The sequence below is a fragment of the Calliopsis andreniformis genome, chromosome 9 (assembly GCF_051401765.1).
Source record: "Calliopsis andreniformis isolate RMS-2024a chromosome 9, iyCalAndr_principal, whole genome shotgun sequence".
In the NCBI taxonomy this organism is placed as follows: domain Eukaryota; kingdom Metazoa; phylum Arthropoda; class Insecta; order Hymenoptera; family Andrenidae; genus Calliopsis; species Calliopsis andreniformis.
This window is the reverse complement of record NC_135070.1, coordinates 5320306-5342137: the sequence shown is the minus strand read 5'-3', so window position 1 is coordinate 5342137 and position 21832 is coordinate 5320306. Positions and strand designations below refer to the sequence as shown.

At 37.5% G+C, this 21832-nt stretch overlaps 2 protein-coding genes across 10 annotated transcripts in view; one reads left to right on the top strand and one right to left on the bottom strand.

Annotated features, from left to right (window-relative positions):
• Mura (ring finger protein murashka) overlaps window positions 1–693 on the bottom strand; it is a 52595-nt gene extending 51902 nt beyond the window's left edge. For all 6 annotated transcript variants that reach the window (XR_013002702.1, XR_013002704.1, XR_013002701.1 and 3 more), the window contains exon 1: window positions 405–693. The gene's annotated coding sequence lies outside the window, so the exon portion shown is untranslated. The remainder of the gene's footprint in view (window positions 1–404) is intronic.
• A 1232-nt stretch (window positions 694–1925) lies between these two features.
• On the top strand, window positions 1926–21811 carry LOC143183756 (uncharacterized). 4 transcript variants are annotated; one of them, XM_076385457.1, is made up of 3 exons: window positions 1926–2522; window positions 3487–4005; window positions 21634–21811. In XM_076385457.1, the coding sequence occupies exon 2, from the start codon at window positions 3542–3544 to the stop codon at window positions 3944–3946; it is 405 nt and encodes a 134-aa protein (XP_076241572.1). In that variant the 5' UTR covers window positions 1926–2522; window positions 3487–3541; the 3' UTR covers window positions 3947–4005; window positions 21634–21811. The 4 variants fall into 4 exon arrangements, 2 of the variants coding, with proteins under 2 accessions (XP_076241572.1, XP_076241571.1); XM_076385456.1 differs by having other exon boundaries at window positions 1926–2678; XR_013002659.1 differs by lacking the exons at window positions 1926–2522; window positions 3487–4005 and adding an exon at window positions 11405–20737.
• The last annotated feature ends 21 nt before the right edge of the window (window positions 21812–21832 follow it).

The window sequence follows — 21832 nt, the reverse complement described above, 5'->3', positions numbered from 1 at the left end:
GAGGGATTACTTCGCGCGACTGTGCATCCTCTGTTTACGAGAGACACTTATCAAAAATCGAAGGTAGAACGCCACACAACGAAAGCCAAATGCGAACCGCGAGCAGGGACAAAGAAGGATGGGCGAAATGCGTAAATCGAATGGTTGGAAACAAAAAGAAAATGAGAAAGAGAGGAACAGTGGGGAGGTTGGGTCGTTTTTTGACAGGAGAGGGGGGTGGGCGTAAAATTTCAAGTTCAGTCATCGGAGAAAAACGCGTTTGGGGAGTTTCTACGAGAAAGCGATGGGAAGTGTCGGGGATCAGCACACCGTCAGGGTGAAATGTATACAAAAGACAGGGTCGAGCGAGCGAGAGAGATAGAGAGATATAGCGCGCATCCAAATTTCGGTGGGAAAACTCCTACCTTTTACTGGGATAATCTGGGATTTTCAGAGCGATGTCATAGCAGAGTACGTTGGTTGCGCTAGGCGAAACCGACGGTCGGCGATGGCCGTGCAGCTCACCACTGAGAACACTGAGGTCGCTCCATGTCTCTCACTCGACCCAAGCCACGACCCCGCCCATTACGGGCCTACCGATATTCTCGAGGCCGTGTATTAAACCATAAACCACCGAATACGTTCATATGTTTGACAAATATTGCCCGTTAAACCACCAAAGATATCGCCTGATGTCCCGCGTAGCGATATCTGCGTCGCAAGATTATCAGCGTTCTTGGCTACTGACGTCAAACGCTTTCACGAACTTCAGACGTCTCGCCGTTGGTTCAATGGCGGCACCACTTGCTTGCCTCTCCCACGGCCGCGTAGCTTTCCACCGATATCGACTGAGAAAAAAGTTGAACGATAGGATGGGGACGTTTTCACCGGAGATGTTGCTTTTTATTCATTATCGCTTATTTTTAATGATGAGTGACAAGGTTTTACGCCACTATCCTATCTATGGATGAATTTTTATGTTACACTTATTGATATCTGAGCGTTCTCGGTTTATGTGACATACTACGATTTAATAAGTTCAACAAAAAAATAATCGTAGTGTGAGAATGATTGCTTTCATTGTTCCCCTTCTACGTATCACTATAGGATTATATATTTCTTTAGTTTTTACAGCCATAATTCTTTGCGTCGTCTTATGCTAAATTTAACAATAAAATATTAAATTGATAATAAGAAACATGTTAATTTTATTTACGAAAAACAGTATTCTTAAATTTTAAATAATTTTCATAGAAATCAGATAAAATGTTATTATGTCAATTTCAATATTGTTTCAACGAAGTTTCAATTAGTTTTAGAAAATTAATGCAAAGTCATGGATTGTGATCTGTAATGAACCGTGGACAAATATTCCGGAAGTGCGTTTTGCATTCCCACTACGTGTTCTATCTCTCCCACAGTATGTATCTCTTTTTACACCTTTTTAAACGAGTTTATAGACATTAGCATATTCTTTGTTCACTTTTTACGAAGGCAATTTAACAAACAAGGAAAAACACAATACAGGGTATAAAAATCATTTCTTAAATTCAGACCAGTGTCACGAGGTGTCGTACCTTATTGCGTTTGACCAATCAGCAAGTCACTACATTCCGATCGTTATACACAACGTTGATTTCCTTGATTATTTTACCTTAGGATATAACAATGAACCATCATACCGAATTCTTAAAAATTCAAAGACTCTTGGAATAGGACAGAAATTTCAAAATTATGTGTACAATAAAACTTTGATGGCGATGTAATAAATTGTACGGAAAAAACCGAGGATACCCGAAAGAGGAGTAACGCGATTGGTCAGAGCAGATCACGTGAGTATAGAGACACTTTATCATTGGTGAAATCTGAGTGAGGGAAGGGAGATGGTCATACCCTTAAGATCGGCTTGCGTTTTCACAAAGGTAAGAGACAGTGTTGGAGGAGGATCGTGCTCATGAGCACGCAGTTTCCGAGTTCGATCGCAGTATCCGGTTTCAGCGAGTGTTGTGTGAGTTGGCGAGAAGTGGAGAAGGAAAGGGGTTAAAGTAAGAGGAAGACGAGATATAAATTGACTGACGTTGCTTCAGGAGTATTATCGAAAAGTTATTAAAACGGAATGAACAGCGTTTAGTGCGCGTACATGTACAGTCACGTACGAGTTATTACGCGATTAAAAGTTTAATTTCACGTTTGCGAACATATGTGTACGCGCGCGTGCGCGTAGCGAAGAGAGACAAAGTATACGTAAAAATTTCGCTGTTGAAGAAACGGTGTGATAATCGTGTGCCGCGAGAAATCCGGTGGAGGACAGCGAAAACAAACAACTCGTGTCCGCCATCTTGTACCTCTCCAGCTGCGTTTGGAAAGAAGTGAGAGAAGTTGGAGACGACGCGTGTGCTTTTTATTTCGTGAAGAGGAAGCGAGTGCGAACGAAAGGTGACCAACGGTCACCGAATGTGGTCAAATTCACAAAAAACGCGAACAGGGAGGACTGCGAGAGAACTCGACGAAAACGGGGCGAGGTAGCATTGCGCTTATTGGAGGTTCGTGGGGTACCCCACCAAGTTTTATTCCTCCGCGTTCCCCCTACCCTTTTGCCCTGGTTCCTGAGATTATTGCGCAGTTAGAAAAATCATCGAATACAAAACACCACCGAAAATTTTTGCTTTCATCGGAAAGTGGCCCGCGAACAAAATACGGTAAGCTTTATTTTACTTCCGCGGAGAATTGATCGCGTTATCCCCTCTCTCGCATCGCCGCGATTTCGAAACATTTTGGCTCCTAAAGTAGAAACATGCTTGAAGCCGGATATAAAATCGATTTTATATTCGTTTCGCATCGTAACATTTTTTATTGCGCACACTTCATACCTGACTTTGACCTTACATTGCCGATGGAAGCATCACAAGAATAAAACAAAATTGTATTAACCCTGGAATGGCACATTGTTTTTTCGGACTGCCACACGTCTCTTCCAGATTTAGCGTGATTTTCATACATTTTGAACATTTGAAGAATTTTGTAAAAATTCACTAAGATATTTTATAGTTTAAGCTTATGAAATTCAAATGTTAAAAGAAATTAAATACCATTTTTACTCGTAATTATTTTTGCAGCACAGTAACAACAGAAATCAGTATTTTGCTGTTGGGGTCACGAAAGACCCTAGGACGCCATTCCAGGGTTAAATTGATGTAAAAAAATTACTTGGATGTAGTTACAAGTACGAGTCATAAAGAATTACAGCATCCATTTAATTAGATAACATTTATCAGCCTCCTTATCAAATACGGCAGATTGTGTTTTCATTGAGATTCATTGCTGAACGGTGTTAACAATATTTGATTATACTCTATCGGTGCTGCGACTCAGTGCAATGCGTACGATAAATACTTTGAATGCGTTTTATATAGATGATCAATAAGTATGCTAAGCGTTGAAATCAGCACCGAAAGGGTTAGAATAGGAACTGTCGATACATGGCTAAGAAAAGAATTCGTGTTACAGACGGGTTGGTTGACTTTGTGAACGAAAGAGAGGTCGAAAGTACGATAAACAAGCCATGACGAATTCGGCACCAAAATTAAACAACAAAGTAGAGCGACATGGTTCGCCAAATGTCGGCGTTGAGCGGCATCATCACCGCTCAAGTGCAATCAAATCGTCAACGTTCTTTCACAATGGTGGAAGGGCCTATGGTAGAAATTCGACTGGTAGATTGAGCTGCAGTCCACACTGTTCGTCCAAAAGTACAAGAAATTCACCGCTACGGTACGAATACAGTCCACGCGGCAGCCCAACGAACAGCTTCTACGCGGGTGCAAAGTTTTCCGAACCGCCGTCTCCTGCGAGCCTTCCCAAACCGCCCAGCCATTGGACTACGAGATTGATGAGCAGTTGTCAGCAATCTGACAGGAGTTGCAATATTTCAAATCATCTTAAGATGATACTAAACGTCCAAGCTTGATACCCAAAGACCAACGGACCGCTAAAAACGGTTACCAGCTCCTAAATGCAAAAAGACAGGTACGATATTATCGTCTCCTTTCTTGGATTAAGGATGTATTTTTTCTCTTGTACGTGATATATCAAACTGCTCGTTTAAAGAAAAATGCGAAAAGTGTTTACATAAGAACAACTGCGCGATAACACAATCTAAAGACGATACAAGTAAATAAGCAACTAGTTCAGGGCACCAGTGTCTTCAGTTTCACGGTACGGATGCTGAGTGAAGAAAAAACCATGAATTGTTCTTTAAGCTATTATACAAAGCATACAAATGTTAAGGATAAAAGAGACGCGGGTGCGTCTACCGCGAACCGTGATTCAAGTATATAATAACTTGTAACGATTCTATTATGCGCCGTCTATGAAGATATAAACGTATGTATTTTAGATTATTATTATATATGATTAACTTGCAGAAACGCATACACATACACATTATACACAAACACTGTTATATTATTTGTTTGACGAAATGGTACGAAGACACAAGCAAAGCTGCATTAGCTATTTTTAAAAACAATAGCTATTTCATTTTCCAACCAAAATTGCTACGAATTAGCACTGTTGATTAAGATATAGTATATTTTATTCTTTTCTGTTTTGTCCGGAATTCTTTCCAAGGGGGTCATACAAATTTTTACATGTTTCGTCACAGAACTTATGCTATCTTTTTTGTTTTTCTTTGAGAAGTACTTTATACTTATAATATAGATGGTAAAGTTTAAGTATCGCGTATGTTCATCTACTGCTCTTTAGCATAAACCTAGGTATCGATTCAGTATGTCTCTGACTAATGATTATAATCACTAATTAACAAGTTGTGTCCTCACTTTCTGTTAAGATTTTGATATTTTGGTATAATTCATAAGTTTATGGAATCTTAGAGGCATAATCAAATTATCCTTGCAAGATTATTATAAGGGAAATTCTTGGTTTCTAATTTATCTTCCTCTTTTATTGAAGGTATTCTTATTCTTTTTACAGTTTTGCAATACTTGTGCAAAGCACTGTATAAGATTAAAATGACGAATTTCCAATGTGTATACACATGGATTAATTTTTTTGGATTCATATAATTCGCTAAAAAAGAATGAAATGAGGTTGAATAAGTAAAAAATGAAGAAAGTGATCGATCTGATTTGAAATGTTCTGTCATATAAATTATTCATTTCAGTCTATTTACTGTGAGCAGGATTTATGCTTAAATTAAAAGGTTTTTACAAAAAGTTCTTGTATATGACAAATTTAAAATTATTTTTTACATAATATACAGTATATAGAGTACAGTAGTATGTTCTGTCCTTTTGTTGTCACTGTAAAACTAGCATACTTATATTCTTAAACATAATATTGTTTGGATAACGATTTTGATGATAATTCCATTATATAATATCAAATACTAATATAACATTATAAAAATTTTAATTTAGGCATAAATGCATCTTTTTCAACTAACATTTCAAACACGAAATTTTCGCTCACTTTGCGTGACCTTAAATGATTTTCACATTCTGAACAATATCGTACGCATCTTGACGTTACATTATAAAAGTAACAACTATGGTTTTTAATTTCTACATCTTTTTTTTCATTTGTTTCTTTTTTTTTTTTTTTTTTATTGAATTAGGTATTTATCTTTAATTACAAAGTGACCAAATTAATTGGAAGTGGTGTTTTAAACTGATAGGTTTTTTTCTTTTTATGGAAAGGAGGCATTGTTTCTTTTAAATTACATTGGTTTCATTCTCCCCTTAGTATACACTTTTTTCTTTTCTTTTCTCTTAAGTTAGTTTGTAGGATGATTTACAAAATAGGTTGGTGTATGTATATGCAGATCTCAGAAAAACGTGAATGCATCCATGCGTATATATGAATGTATTTAATGAGAGAGTGAGAGAGAAAGGGAGAACATGGCAAGAAAATGTGCAATTTCGAACTTTCAATTACTTTCTCTGTATTGGTAGTCTTGTAAGGTGAAATTTTTAATCGTGTATCTATAGCATCCAGCAGCCATAGGTCGCGTGAAATGGTTGGATGGAAATTCTGTCGCAAAATCGGTGAGAATTGCAATTTGTTTTGGTCAGTAATCTATTCTTCTTCTCCCTCTCGTCAAACCGGTGCCGTGCAGCGGCTCATCGGGGGAAAAGGAGGATAGAAGCTATGGAAACAGAAAGGAACTATTCGTCTTTGTTCCTCTCACTTTCGTGATTTGTTTAGTTATAAGCGTTCGTGTATTTCAAATTCTCATCATTTACTTAAAGTTCTGTTGCTTTTGGAAAAAGTTACGTTTCAAGATTGAAACTGTTCGAGAATACCGTAGTGATCCTCTTTGTTTGCGGCATCGATCGATTGCTTCTGGTTAGTTCGAAAAATTTTCATGGGAAACATAGTTCCGTAAGAAACATGTCCTATCATCTGTGTTATCTCTCATAATTGCGCAATAACTCGGCGGAAATGGGAGACGCGTCGCGACCATTATTGAAAACAAACAGCAAGAGCACAATTTGACCAAAATTTATTTTCATTTCATCGTTTCAGTGCAATGCCTCATTCTCCAGCGCTTGAGTACCTCAAACGGAATTCTTCTTGCAAAATCTATCGATCGTCAAAATTAATTCGTTGTTTTGTTTTTCGATCTAGAAGCGAAACAATCTCCTGTCTCTTCGGCTGTTAAGTATTTCAGTATTTTCCCAGTGATTCTTGTGTAAGCTTTCAGGACGTCGTGACCCTGTTAGTCCTTAAACGCTAATTGTACATATTATAAATACGAGTCGGGGATCGGCAAAATTTTCAAAGCGCGTGTATGTCGCGAGGTTTCTTTTCGTAACGGCTCATCGGGCGCGAAGTAAACGAATTAAAACACTGCCGTCCTGTGAAAGGTCGATGAACTTAACGAAACCGAGGGGTATACCCGGGGATTATCGCACAGACGCGCATCGGAACGAAGATTGTGTAAATAGAGACGGGAAATCGGTGGAAAATAGTAATTTTGATCAGCACGTGTAAAAAATGTCCTGTAAAAAAAAGAAGTAATTAGTGTATATACGAACGGGAAACAAGAATCCACGTATTATGTATATATAACTGTATACATATAAGAGGAATAATTGTCTTGATGGCAACGGCGTTTTGTTCCGTTCCGATCGAGGGCGTAACTATGAAATTTCAAATTTTCAAATACAGCAATACATGTATTATAATTGCTCGAGTCTCGCGGAGGAGCGAAAAATAGTCAGTTTGTGTATAAAGTAATGGTTGAAAAGTAGAGAGGGCGGAAGAAAGGGAATTAAATGGTCGAAGGTTGCTAGGCTCGATTTGAAGCGATCTGTTGAGGTGTACGGAATTGAGAGAGGGAGGGCTCTTCAGGAAAAGAAAGATTGTGTCCATGGGTGCATCCAATATTACCACTGCTTAGTGAGCGCATCTAAGAGCGCTCAGGGAGCTGTTTTTGCGTACTGGATATACAAGTGAGCTTATTGTTATTAGTACCTCGATTTAACGGAGTAAAATTGAACTATACTCGTATTTAATTCAAAGTGGTGAGTTGTTTTGGATTTTAAAGTAAAAAATGAAATGGAAGTAGATGAAATTGCCGATAATAGAGAATTGATCTAAAATGTATTGTGGAATGTACGATAATCGCGATGATGATGATGATATCCCCTGCTACAATCTTATATAATGCATAGAGATGTGCACATTTTGTAATGAAAGAGTTACGAGTATACAAGACCACGGTATTTTCTTACTGATTTTCATGCTCATTTTAGAATGAGAGGAGAAAAGATGGAAATAAATACTGCATAGTTATTAGCAATGCATACTAGGGATCTTGAACCAGTATCTTGAGAGTAGTCACAAATGGTCACGTGACTCACGTGACCAGTGATGAGTAGGGGAATGACGCCGTGTTGTGTCGCGGATATGTGACGGCCATTTTGTTCGAGAGTCGGAACAATGCGATTATTACATTCTTTTGCGATTGCAGCTATTTTACTGCGCTTTAAAGTCATGTGTTTAAATACAATATGACTTGGCCTGACCTTTTTATTTCATTAACAAAATGCTTATATGATCCAAAGCTTCTTTTATATTCTACAACATAATGCAAATCCCGGTATTTTTTGCATATAATCCTCTTGGTCTTTCTAATGCGCATTTATCTTTTGGAGTCCACTATCGAGTCTCAGCAATTGCTTCTACCAGCCATCAAAACTTATATCGCAGGTTAATTAGTTCACTTTTTTACTTCAATTATATGTTTTAAAATTATATTAATGTAAAAGTATTAAACATACGGCTTACTGACTGCTTATTTCACTCACTAACTATCTTGCACAAAATCATCTCGAACAAAATGGGCAAAACGCCTTACTTACGTGAGTCGCATGACCAGTTGTGACTACCTTCAAGGTCTACAGTCTGAGATCCTTGGTGCATTACATGTGTATCAGATTGACATCCTCTGCTGTCTCACAATTTGCAGAAACTAATTAATATCATTAACAATCAAATGAAACAGGGAATATTACGTTATTCCTTTGAAAAACAAGTATTGCTGATTGTAGATGTTAGCTGAAGCTGGAGCATTATTAGCAGTCAGCGATCGGTTTGGCATTTTTACAAGTTCAGCACATTATTGTTTTTCTAACATAACAAGAACATTAGCTTTATTGGGAACGTATGTTAAATGACCAAACACAGAAAGGCTATAAATTATAGCACATATAAGTACAGCAGTAAACCAGACAGTAACAAACTAATACTAAATTGGAATGGTTGCACTAGTAGGCACTGAATATTGTGAAGCAATAGTATCTTAATTTGTGAGAAACTAACAGCAGAATGAATTCTGTGCATACTAATGCATCCAGTTTAATTATACTAAAAAGATACATGATAGTCATGATCAGAGGTATAAAACAGATAAACATCTTATGTTAAAAATTAAGAACAATTATGCATTAAAAATATTTATGTGTATTAAACACTATATACATAATGTAAAATACATATAACATACAACATATATGAATAGTATTAGGACTTTTAACTTCTAATAATTATTTTAACAGTTTGTGTTTCTTTCTTTTTGAACTTCGGTTATTTTCTCTAATCCCATACGTAGTTTTTTTATTCTATTTTTTCTATATATCCTATATGTTTTTTACGTTTCGTGTATTTGCTTCTGTGGTTTGGAAATGTCACATTCATCATCGTGTTTATCGTGACTGATAGAAAGCCGATGTTCTGTACATTCAGAATTAGCTTCTACAGTAGTAAGGTCTAAATAGTGGTGATAAATTTGTTGTGGGCTGATTAGTTCTGAACAGGCCATTGCTAAGCTAGGTAATGTGTCTTAGATACAAAACATACTTTTTCTCTGAAAATTGTTTAATCCTTATTCTACAAAATCTTATTAATTATTCAACAGATACTTAATTAATTATTCCACTACATAATTTGATAAAATTTTCGATCTCAAAAATGGCTCCCTGATAGCTGACTGAGCGATGGTAGTACTGGATGTACCCTATGAGTCGATACGAATGAGGGGGGCACGAGTTACAAAGTGAAATTATAATCAACCAATCGATAATACTAATGATGAAAAAAGATAAGAAATTAGCTGTGATGATGACCCTATAGGTACTACTAATTTTTAATTGGTAACTGATCAACATATATATATATATACACACATATATATATTATATATTATATGTATATGATTAAATAATAAGACAGCGAGGTAATTTAAGAGCGCGAGAGCACGATGGTAAAAAGATAAATTACGATTCTTTTGAGAGAAGCGCAAGATAACACGAAGAGAGAGATGCTACTGTGCAACGTGTTGCCATTGAAAACGAAAGAAAGGAGGGTTTCTTTCCGTTTTAAAAAGAGGGGCGTTACTATTAATTATCGTAAAGTTTTAGTAGTAAGAGATATGAACGCGCGATTGTGGAAGGCGAGAAATGCTCGAAAGCATGTCACACAAAGTGTCTGTGAGAGAAAATGAGAGGGGTGCAATGTCTCCGTGACATGAACAGAAATGCAGAGGATATTATTTAGAATCTTTCGAGTACGTCCATCATGTATCGTAATCCACCTTCGTGACTCTAAGATGAGAATATAGCTAGTAGCTTTAATTATAAGGGCCAACGAGTACTTGGGTCGTTTTGAAAGATAAAATTGGAGAAGGTCGCAACGCTTTTCTCCGTTTTTTCTCAGTGGTCTAAGTTATTGAAAACGGAGGAAAGCTTTGTGCCGAGCAGAAGAAGAAAGAATGGTACGATCCATACTCGACTGGCATTTATTGTGATATTGTAACGTACAAAAAATCGTTCGTCGCGAGTTACACGAAAGATCGAGAAATAATCGATAAGACAAAATTCAAATTCTCGTGAAGGCTTCACGGATGTGTCATGGGTCTACTATCGAATGGGAACATTCTATGACGTTTTGTGTTTAATTCGGAGTAACAGAAACGTTGCTTGTCATATATTGTCAGTATTATAATCATAAACAATCAACTGATCTCTCAAAATCTTTCCTCCTCTTTTAAAATACATCATAACCAGTCTTTGAAAAACAGAGAGCGTGGATGCTTGAAGCTGAGCGCCCTCTGTCTCTCAAACACAATGGACAGAGCGAAGAGGCAAAATAATGGGGGTTTCCCAGTGGCCTTGAGCGGTTAGTTGATTCTGTTTCGACTCAGCTAATAACCATCGTGTACGGTTTTAGTTCGCAATCTTTTATTTAATGAATGAAAATAAGACCACCGTAATGAGTGACATTTTTGTCCATAATAAAGTATTAATAATGTTCAACGAGCATTGAAACAATTCCTTTCGAATTTCACATCATTTACATTACGTTTCAAAATAATATCGATAAATATTTAAAAAATCAAACCTCGATAGAATAATCGACATTTGTAGCGATTATATGTTCGTTTCTTTATGGACGTAACATTTTACAAACTTCTAAGACTGCGTTATTCAACAAATACCGTGATGCATCCGTCGACGAACATTGCAGCGGCACGCGAGTGCATTCACGAGTGCCTTTGCGATTCGTGCGTGCACTCGTTTGTTGTGTTTAAAACCTAGACACACGTATCTTCGTACCTTTCGAATAAAATTTTCTTTTGCTGGTCTCTTTCGAAGGTCTAACGTGAATCCTATCGGTTACGTAATCAAATTATACAGATTTACAGTTGTTAAAAGGGTATCGATAGTAGAAGCGTGTCGAAGCTAACATATCTTTTGGTTGTTCTCTGATATCGATTAAGAAATTTCTTGGTTGTTAGCGTATAGTCAAATCTTGTCATTGCGTCAGAACATGCGTTTCTCTTTTTTTTGGGTAAAGTCAGCTTCGGGAGGAATTCCCGATTGTCGTTGATTCGTTCTTTAAGTTGACTTTTGTGACGCGCGAAAGCACTCTTATGGTTTCTTCTGATCGAAAGATCACGATACGTAGCATTGTTGTTATTCTCTTCACAGTGTATCTTCGGTATATGCATCTTTGCATTATTTGTTTCTTCGATTTCTGGTGATCAGGTGTTTTAATTATGTTTACCGAGGCGTGCGTGCTCATTATTTTTAAAAGTAAATCATAGGGTTTTTCATTTTTAGGATAATGACATCGGAAAAGAGTCTATTATCTTTATTTTTTTTTGTTTTATTAATAATTACAATTATGGCGTTATAGGTTTGTAAGCGATTCATTTCGATATAATATATACCCACGATCGTACATATATTTTGGTTAGCGAAATTTTATAATAGTAATCGAAACATACTTTAAGCGTATTGTATGCGTTTTTAGCGTTTTTCTGTACATTTGTGCGTTTGGGGAGACCCGCGTGCTGCAAAGCGTTAAAGAGCAGAGAAATTTCTCGAGCGAATAACAGTTCTTGAAATAATATTGCATATCCGTGCCACTGTTTCTCATTATGGAAAGAATACCGGCAACTGTCGTTCTTTTCGAAGAATATTGATCCGAGATAAAGTATGCTCGTCGAACGAACGAAACAAGAAAAAAGGAACCAACGTCTTCGAACGATCGTCAAACGAATCTGCCATTCACGTCTCGAACTCTTTTCAAAAAGTATTTTCCGCGAAAAGATTTCGAGACACGGCGGTAACATTGCATCACATCTTGTCGTACCACGCGTTACGATTTCTTTGGGGAAAAAGAAAGCAAAATCGAGTTCATCCGATTCTCATGCGAAGCACTGATTTCATATACAGGGACACAAAGAACACAGCCACACGAAACACTATGTCGATTAATTAATTAAGCCTTAAATTTAGAATTAAGTTATGAAAAGGTCTGAGGAACAGATGATAGGAAGGAAAAAAGGAGGATGTTGCGTGGAGTGTGGAGCTCTGTCGTTCAAAGAGCGTCAATGGTCTACGATTTATTAATCAAACATAAGTACTTCGATGTGTTTTTATGCAGATGAGAGAGGGAGAAAGTGGGATTTTTAGTCCACGAATCGATTATCTTTTTCTCCTCTTTTTCCTGTATCCAATTACGCCTCCTTTTTTTCTTTAGATCGAAAACATATTTCCAAGATTCGGAATTTCGGTCCAAATTAGTGGTATCGCTTTAATTTTACCTTTTAATCTTGATCGTCACGCAAGAAGTCATTTTTTCGTTCTTAAAACTCGACGTCAAGAGACACGTATCATTGAATCACGCAGCTCGCAAAAGAACCATTTCCTGGGAGATCAAGATGATGGAACCGTTTCGCGCTCAAATTAAATCATTTCGAATGCGATGGGGATCCGGTTCATTAAACAAGGAGTAGAAAAGGTGGAAAAACCAAATAATGGTTCGCACTGCGTGGTTTTATGATCGAAGTATATGCGTATATATTATTGATTGAGAAAGACGCATTATCAGAGTGAAACCGATGCTGTCGACGGGTGGCGTCCTCTAAGTCACTTGTAATCTTTTTCACTCATCATACTCTAAGTTTCACGGCTTAGACACCTTTTTCCACTTTGCATCTGTTAAATAGTGCACACAGACGCTGATTAACGTCACGTTGCGTGCACATGAACAAACTACAGCATACACAAGGGTACAAGATCTGCGAAGAGGAAGCTACCCGTTGGCAACACTGGCTTCAACCATCGTTCAAGCGAGAATCTGATTTTTACCTACGGTAGCATGGAGAAGTTTCTCGTATTTATCGATCGTTCACTCGTGAAAAATTCCCTTGTTAAACGCATCTCTCTGACGAGCCTGTCGATGACAATATTTTTTATCCTTCTTCCTGCTGCTGCTCGTGAAAGTCCCAGCCGTACGTCAGCACGAGGTGCCCGACCCACAACTTTCGTTTCACGTATCTACTCATTTTTAACTCCGGGACTAATTTTTAAAAACGAACGATCGCGTTCGAGGCAAGTCGAAAAAGAAAAGATGAAGCAGCCCCAAATTTGTTGCGCAACACACATTCGCTTCGTTTTGACGTACGGTTAAGCTAGAAAATGAAGGTGGGGGGAAACGAATCGGCCGTTGCCGCGGCGAGAATAAAACGCACTGACTATTTTAGCGAATCGAGATTCGACCATGTACCTTGATATACATATATATATACCTTGCGCGTGTTTTCCGGAAAGTATGTACGCGTTCAATAGAAATAGAGAGAGAGAGAGTGAGAGAGAGAGAAAGGGAATGAGAGAATGCGTGTGTGCGTGCGTGCGTGCGTGTGCGAGCGTGCCAAAAAACGTGAGGCTGAGAGAATGAGAGGAGATAAATATATATATATATATAAATATATATTATATATTATATGCGGAGAGAGGGAGAGCTTCTCGTTATGGAAGCAAACAAGGCGAGAAACGAACGCGTTCTGTCCATCGAAGCGTGTTAAAGACTGTTTATCCTTGATTCGTTCGAACGAAGATGGCGACTTGAAGAGAAGAATGAGAGAGATTGCTGGAAGAACGCGTCCGTTCGAAATCTGGATATTCTCGCACGTGCAGAGCGGTTCGCGCCAATTGCAACCGACATGATTATAATAACAACACGTTTGCGGTGACGCGTTGAAAAAGAAGGTGAGAAGCACACCCTTACATATGCGGCGATCGCCCGCACGTGCGTGACAATAATTTTCCTACGGTTAAGTGACGTAACTTTAGTTGTTTGTTGTCTCTCCCTTTCGTTTCGTGGCTCAACGCGCCCGGAGGGTAACGTTTGCGCTGTGAAATTTTACACAAAAAGTGTCACACCGCCTAAAATGTTTGACGACTTTCCGTCGATTGCAGCTTTAGCTATTCGAATCGTCAATTATTAAATTACTCTTGCTTCGCTGACCGTCCGTTCTGACTTGTAATTGGCCAGTAATGTGGGGATCGGAAAGTTCTAGTTCTCTTAATCGTTACAGAGGGCCATCTGTTGGCTTCCGAGTAAAGTTGGTTCTATGGAAACAGGTCAAGGGGTTACGTCTATTTAGAGGAGAAAAAATCAATTTGGGAACTTTTTAGAAGAAAGTGCAGTTGAAAATTGAGTCCACTTTCTTCACAGAAACATGTTTGTTATTTTATTGTCCTTTTCTTTAGCTTACTATAAAGATCTCTTTTTACAGTCTTTTAGTTCTGTTTAAACACCCGGCTTGTTTTTCCTATCTCTGTGTTGGTATCGCTTGTTTCTCATGTTCTGTTTTGTCCCCTTTTTCCTCTGTCGTTTATCATCATATAGTGTCCATTGCTTCCTTTCTTGCCTTGAAACTGATGTTCTTATAATGCTATGATTTTATTAATCAGTTTTTCGTATTGATATATTGTGCATTTTCTATCTAGAGTGAGTTTTGCTGCTCCTTACAGTTGATGCAGAACGTTTATTATAACTTTTATGTATACCATTTTTTAATGTGCCTGAATTTCAAATAATTGTACCACTATTTCACGTTCTTCACATAAGAAAGAACATTTAATTGAACGTGTCCTCGTTTCAACGATTTAGCCCATTTTCGTGGGATAAGTTGATCAAACTTTGCTACGATAGATTTTCTTCTACCTGCTCATATTTCCTGTCTTTTATTACTCTATTAATTACTTTCCTAAGTTTCTAAGTGACTTCTGTTTAATCTTTACCACCTCCCTTTAGACGCGAAATTTTGCTTTTGTTCTCTTCTCCGTAGTCGAACTGTCCTACTTCTTTTTCTCTATGTCCTTATGGAATTATTATTTTACTATTCAGATCTGTTGAATCCTTATTTCGCCATTTAATGATATAATAATACTTTAGCAAATGTAATGAACAATTTTATCAATTCCTGTATATTTTAAATGCCATCGAAACGTGTATTTATAATACATTCCCAATTTTTTATTGAGATATAGTAACTAAGGAGTGGACCTTATTTCACCTAAGGATGTGTAACTTCATTAATTTTGAGACACCAATTTAAAATTTTCAAGATATTTTCTTGAAACTGAATTTTGGGTAATATAAAAATTTTAAAAATCTGATTTTTAGGGCTTCTTCTCTAAATAGATGTAACCATTTCAATGGATTTAAATTCTCTCAGAAAACCCCATTTGATAATTTAATACATAGCTTTACCGACTTATACGTGCTCTAAGGTTTCCACAAGATGGCGGAGGTATGGTAAGGAAGCCAAATCTAAAATAGACAGTGTTCGCTTCCAGAGCCAATTTTGATTCATGGTGATATCTAATTACTGAAAATCTTTTTCTCACACTTTACATCAGATTTTCCATCGCGATTTAAATTATAAGGTTGTAAACCAAACTCCTAGACACATTGGAGGATTTCTGGAATAATCTTTAAGCAAAATCTGATGTTCAGAAGAGAGAAGAAATATGAATATTTAATTTTTTAGACGTCATCTACTGGAAACTCTAGGACTTCGGAATACAAACAGTTGATTAAGGAACTTTTGCAACTCAATTTAAAACGATTTAGCACGAACAGGGAATATTTATGGTACCAGAATTAAAATGGTCCGAGTAAAACGGCCTTTCTCCTGCGCGCGCAGACGTTTCTCCTCCGTTCCGAGTATATGTCCTACAAACCACGTGGCATTTCTTCTTCGAACGGTTTTCTTTTACTGTGTTTCCTTTTGTAAGCTTACATTTTACACCGAGCATCGCTGTACAGAGCATTGTTCCGCGAAACTCTGGTCTGCTTTAACTGAACCGACATAGAAGTTAACGAACGAGGAGACTCGTGGCGGTGTGCACCAAAGGGCACTACTCAGCGAAGCTTATACTTCAGAAACGACAGGTCGAATATTTATTCATCACATCCTCGAATTAATTCACTCTTCAGTACAACTCAAAATATGTCTCGGTCCCAAAAAGGCACAAGAAAATAGTATTCAAGTTCAAAACAGATTTGAAATCCAACAGATACGGAACGTTAAAGCGCTTGTCGTGTTCGCGAGTATAGGCTTCACGAGTCCGTTAAGGTTATAACAAAAAGTAAAAAAAAAATGCAGAAGGTCAGAACTTTTGTTCTGTCGTTCCAACGAATAGAGGCGACGAGTTTATCCGTAGGCAGTAAAATCGTAGAATTAATAATTATAAGGATAATATTGAGTCGCGATCTCTGTGATGAAGACGATAAAACGTTGATGAGGAGATAGAAGAAAGAAGGGGGAGAGATGATGGCGATGGCAATTAGTGAGAACAATGATAACGATTTTTCCTTTCGTCGTGTCTCTTCGATGACTCCGTCGCGGACACGATGCAATTTGCTGTCGAGATTTAGGGTACACATTAAGAATAGAGTTATAATTGTATATCTATTATTATTCGTAAAACGCAAGAAGTACGTTTAAGGTTCGACTCCGAGAGTATCGCATAATGACATTGTACCATGTAACGTGTTAAGGGTGCCCAGTTTCGCGTAAAGATTTTGCCGAGGGATCGACGATATCGATCCAACAATTGTACATAAAGAAAATGATGAAAGAATTCGATTGTGCGAATCGTGGCAAGCGTGTAAGAAGAGAATATTTTGTTAATGCAAGCGAAAGGAGAAGTTCCCTTTTTTTGTTGGAGGATGGCTGTGCGTAATTTTGGAGCGCACGTTTTGAGTTTTCAACTGAGATTCGGAGAACGCTAGAAGAAGGGTGGCAAACAGAGAAAGGAGAACGAGGACGCCGTCGTTACGCGCAAGAACGAGATTCCTTTATCATTCCTAAAGCTCATCGAGTGCATCTTGGTCTCTGGTTTTCATATGAGAACTGAAGGTGGAAGTAGCGATAAGAATTCATTCAACATTCCAGAGTTGAATCGCATGTTTAAATTGATATTCGTACAGCACGAAAGGAGAGGGAAGAAAATCTCGACTGGATCCGCAACTCCTGTCAGATATTCTTCAAGAAGATGGAGGACCAAGATTGGGGAGAGAACGAGACAAGGGAATAACGGGAGAGGGTTAACGATGGCGCGATCGACGAGGAAATGGATCATCGATTGGCCACCTTTCGACGCGCATCCCGTTGTTTTCTTGGCGAAACAATAGTCTCGTGTTTGCGCGTCCGATGTGAAGAAGATTGAAGAAGAAGAGGAGGCAAAGGAAGAAGAAGAAAAAAGAGGGCATCAGGATAGATTGCATGAGAATACTTTGTCTCGCGAAAAGGGGAAGACTCGAAAATGGTGAAGGATTCACAATAATCGTCCACTACGAGGCTCGATAGAGGAACAATTATTTTTTGCCGTTTTTCTCCTATCAGAAGACGAGGAAACAGAGGTTTTCATCGCAAGAACGCAGCAACTGCGGCCAACGATTCAAAGTAATATACAAAACGGCGATAGTGAAAGAAAATATTATCGAAGTATCCTCTAGATACGAAAGAGGAAGTGTAATGCAGAGAGAGCCAGTAGAATATTTCGTGGACTATGGGGAGGTGAAGTCGTACCTAAAGCATAATCGTTTATAATCCGTAATTTTGGTACTTGTTGTATTCAGTGCGTACACGCATTCGCAAGAGATACACCAGCGTGTATTATCGGAGGAGGATGAAGTAGGTGGCAGCACTGCGTGGAGAAAAGATATTACAATGAGCGAGGAGAACAATGTCTTTCAAGATTGTCGCATGAGAAGTGAAGAGAAATGGATCTGCGAGAAGAGATAACGGAGTAGCGAATTTGCTCGAAGAATTTGCTCTCCGTGTAAGCCTTGATCGATGTTGAATGGAATTAAAGTCGGATCTAATGAGCGAAGATGGTGCGAATGTGAGGATTTCTAAAAAATGATCAGAAAAATGTCTTTTTGAGAACAAAAAGCGCCAAAAAAATCAGTGTATACAGACAACTGAGAGTGTGTGTTACGTGCGTATGTTGTGTGAGAGGGATGAATGGACAAGTAAGAAGGAGCAAGAAGTAAGCTTGAAAGAAGAAACGACGAGATGGCATCGAATGAAGAGGAAGAGAGAAATTGGAGCGTTAGTGTGCAATAGCCGTCGGGAAGAATTAATATTTCCGGCGGAAGAAGCTCAAAGACGAAAAACTAAGAAATTTCTTGGATCCTCTTTCGTCAACGAGACGAGTATATTTGGTGCGAGGATCCTTTTTTTAGAAAGTTTGAAGAGAGAGGTCTTCAGACATTCCGGGGGGACATCTCTCAGAATCAACGTCTTTAATGAAAAATCAATATTTCCGGTACAGCACAATTACACACAAACACACATATACAGACACACCCATATACACGTGTGTACATAACGCGACAGAAGAGAACAAAGAAAGAGGTTTCATTCAGCTCATTTAATATGAAAAACGTATACGCATTTATGTGAGTCACGTGTGCAGAATTCCAAATGAACACTGGACGCACATACCTACTACTATTGTACATCACATTCATAATGTAGATGGAAGTGCAAGAATTTCGAGATAAAGATTGCTGATGAAGATATAAACACGAAGAGAAAGCTGTTTTACGTGACGGACGCCTGAAAAATTTTCAATGAAGGCCCGTTACATCGAAGCAAAAATATATCACACATACACCGCGTTGAAAAGTTTTCCTGTGGTGTTCACTTGACGTAGATGGAGCCACTTCTCGAACAGTATGAAGAAGCAGAAGTAAAAGAAGCATTAGAAGCAATGGAGAGAAAATTTTTAAGGTTTCCTGGCGTAAATAACGAGATCCCTTTTGTTCTTTCATCCCTATTTTTTTTCCTGTTTTTCCACAACTATTTTCCTTCATGCTTTTTTCCTTGGCACTGATATAGAAGACAAACAGCAAGTTGGCACCGAAGCGGTTCAGCTTCGCATTTCTCCATGAGAATCATTTTCAGTTCCTATTTCCCGCCGTATTACCTCAAAAACACATCTAAGCATATCCCGTCCACATTTCCTCTTACTATTTCTTTTTTCTTTAGGGCCCTTCTCAGGGCCCGCAAATGCCTCAGGCACGGAGGTAGCGACTGCTCGGATGGAACTAAACATGAAAAACATATCTGCCCTTTTCAGGGCATCAAAACTGCCCTTTTCAGGGCACCAAAACTGCCCTTTTCAGGGCATCAACTCTGTCCTTTTCAAGGCATCAAAACTGCCCTTTTCAGGGCATCAACTCTGTCCTTTTCAAGGCATCCAAAAGTGTCCTTTTCAGGACAAAACCTGAGTTCCAGGATGAATTTCAACGATTCCTTTCAAAAAAAGGTTCTGTGGAACTTGTCCTGTATGAGGACCAAAATCGAAGCTATCTCTTTCCTTAGAGAAGTATGAAATAAATTTGTTCCTTCTGAAATAAAATGTACCTGAACCTTTATGTATCCTTTTTATATTCATTTTAGTAGTTACGTATTTATTGAGCTGTTATGAAATGTTTTTATTAGTTTCAGTTAGCAGAGCAAATTTAATTTCACTTGGAAATCAATAATCTCTGCTCCTAATACAACAGCATGTAATTTACGTGTAAGTACGAACGTGTAAGTATTGCCTAGCGTGCTTCGACGCATTTAAAAGCCTAAGATGACGGAAGAGATCTGCTATGGAACATTCGGGACGTTTAAGTGTGTCACATTTCGCTACAAAAGGAAATGAGTTTAACTGTAACAGTAACTTGGAATCTTTGTTCAAATCACAAGTAAATTGCGCTTTCAAGATTGATTATAGTAGATTAATATTACATTTTTGCAAAAATGAGAAAACGTGATAAGAAATTAAAGCTTAGTAGAACTTTCAGATCTCTTGTTTCTAGAACAGTTCCTTTTGAATTATCAAGATAATGAAACAGCAAGAATGACGTAGCATTATGCTAACAATGAATGTGAGATCCCCCACTTTATTTCTAAGCTTCAGATGACGTATCAAGAAGTCAATTGTACCAGTTACAATGATCTCTTCTAAATTGTATTTGTATTCTACATATGTGTAAAGCTATTATGAATGATAAAATGATGAAAAATTACTGTTTAACAGGTGGTGGCTGCTGACGGAGAATTAAAATGATTTTAATACGTTATCATCAAACGTGTTTAATCTGTGTTTATTTCCATTTCGTAGTGCGTAGCAACTTCTTTTTCATTGACGCACTGCCTGAGTAGGATGTCGGAGGAAGTTCGGACTCTGAACGAGAGGACAATGCCCTACCAAGGTTACCAAGTAGTCAGAGAGGGGATTTACTACGGAAAACACTTGATTAAAACGCACTACGCATCTGTTTGAGACGCAAATGAATAAAGTACTCATTTTTGTTTAATCAGCAGAGTTGGACTACCTCGTTTCTTTTGGTTAAATGTGTTCATGCCTATGTACGTCTCGCTTCTTTATACCTTATAGTATTTTTATATGTACATATATCACATATTTCTTATAACTGCTAAGCCAATGATTGTTATCGTTCAGGAAGTGTTACTTTTTAAGGTTATCAAAGTTAAATTCTCAGGGATATGGGTCAGTCCTTGAGCGTGTGACTATACAATCAATGTTACAAGTCAAATGAAATATTATTTTGTATGTACAAAAAGGTTTTTTTTATATATATATATTTGAAAAATTCTGCAGTATTGTAAAAAGTTGTATGCTTTTATTAACTACTGAAAAAAAAATTAACTAGGAATTTGTTGAATAAAATAAAGAAATGTGACGTGTTTTCGTTTCCTTTTCATAAAACCTTTATGTACTATATTGTTTGCATTTTCACTGTTTTTGACATGTGTTGCAGAATTTTTTGTATATTGGAAAAGAAAACAGTATTTTGTGTTTTACAATTTATGTAAAACTTTAGAGGATTGGCCTTGATTTTTTGTTTTATCTGCTGCGTGTGTATGCCACTCTGACGTTCAAGTATGGCTGATAGAAAAGATAAAACGTCACGGCTGAATAATTGGAAAGAAGAGCGTGATAAATTGTAAATTGCGTTGGAGAAATCGGTACATCGTCGTGCCGTATCGAAAAAGAATTTTAAAGCAAATCTATTTTTATACTGGAAATTAAACGTTTATGGATATACACTTTAGAATATTTAATAATTTTTTAATATCACAGATTTTTTGCCTAGAATCTATGGAATTGTGTCAAAGAAAAAGGTCAAAGCTTATCTATTCTAACTACTTCGTGTAAAATAATTAAAACCTAAAGTATTTTATTGTCTACTTTATATGAAACAATGAATAACAAATAAAAATATATTTTTCTTTGGTTTTAGGTGTCAACTTCGTATTGGGCTTCAAAAGGAGATGCAATTGTATATTCTGTGATATATTTTCATAATAAATACGCGAAACTATTTTTGTAGTAAAGCTGTGTCGGGATATTTAAGTCGTAGGCGTAAAGTGTCTAACATTATAATCATGTGTTATTAATATCCTCTCGTGTTATTATAGTCACGGAGAAATAATTTGAAA

Coding starts and splice junctions, on each gene's coding strand:
- LOC143183756 (XM_076385457.1), top strand. CDS start 3,542: ATGACGAATTCGGCACCAAAATTAAACAACAAAGTAGAGCGACATGGT.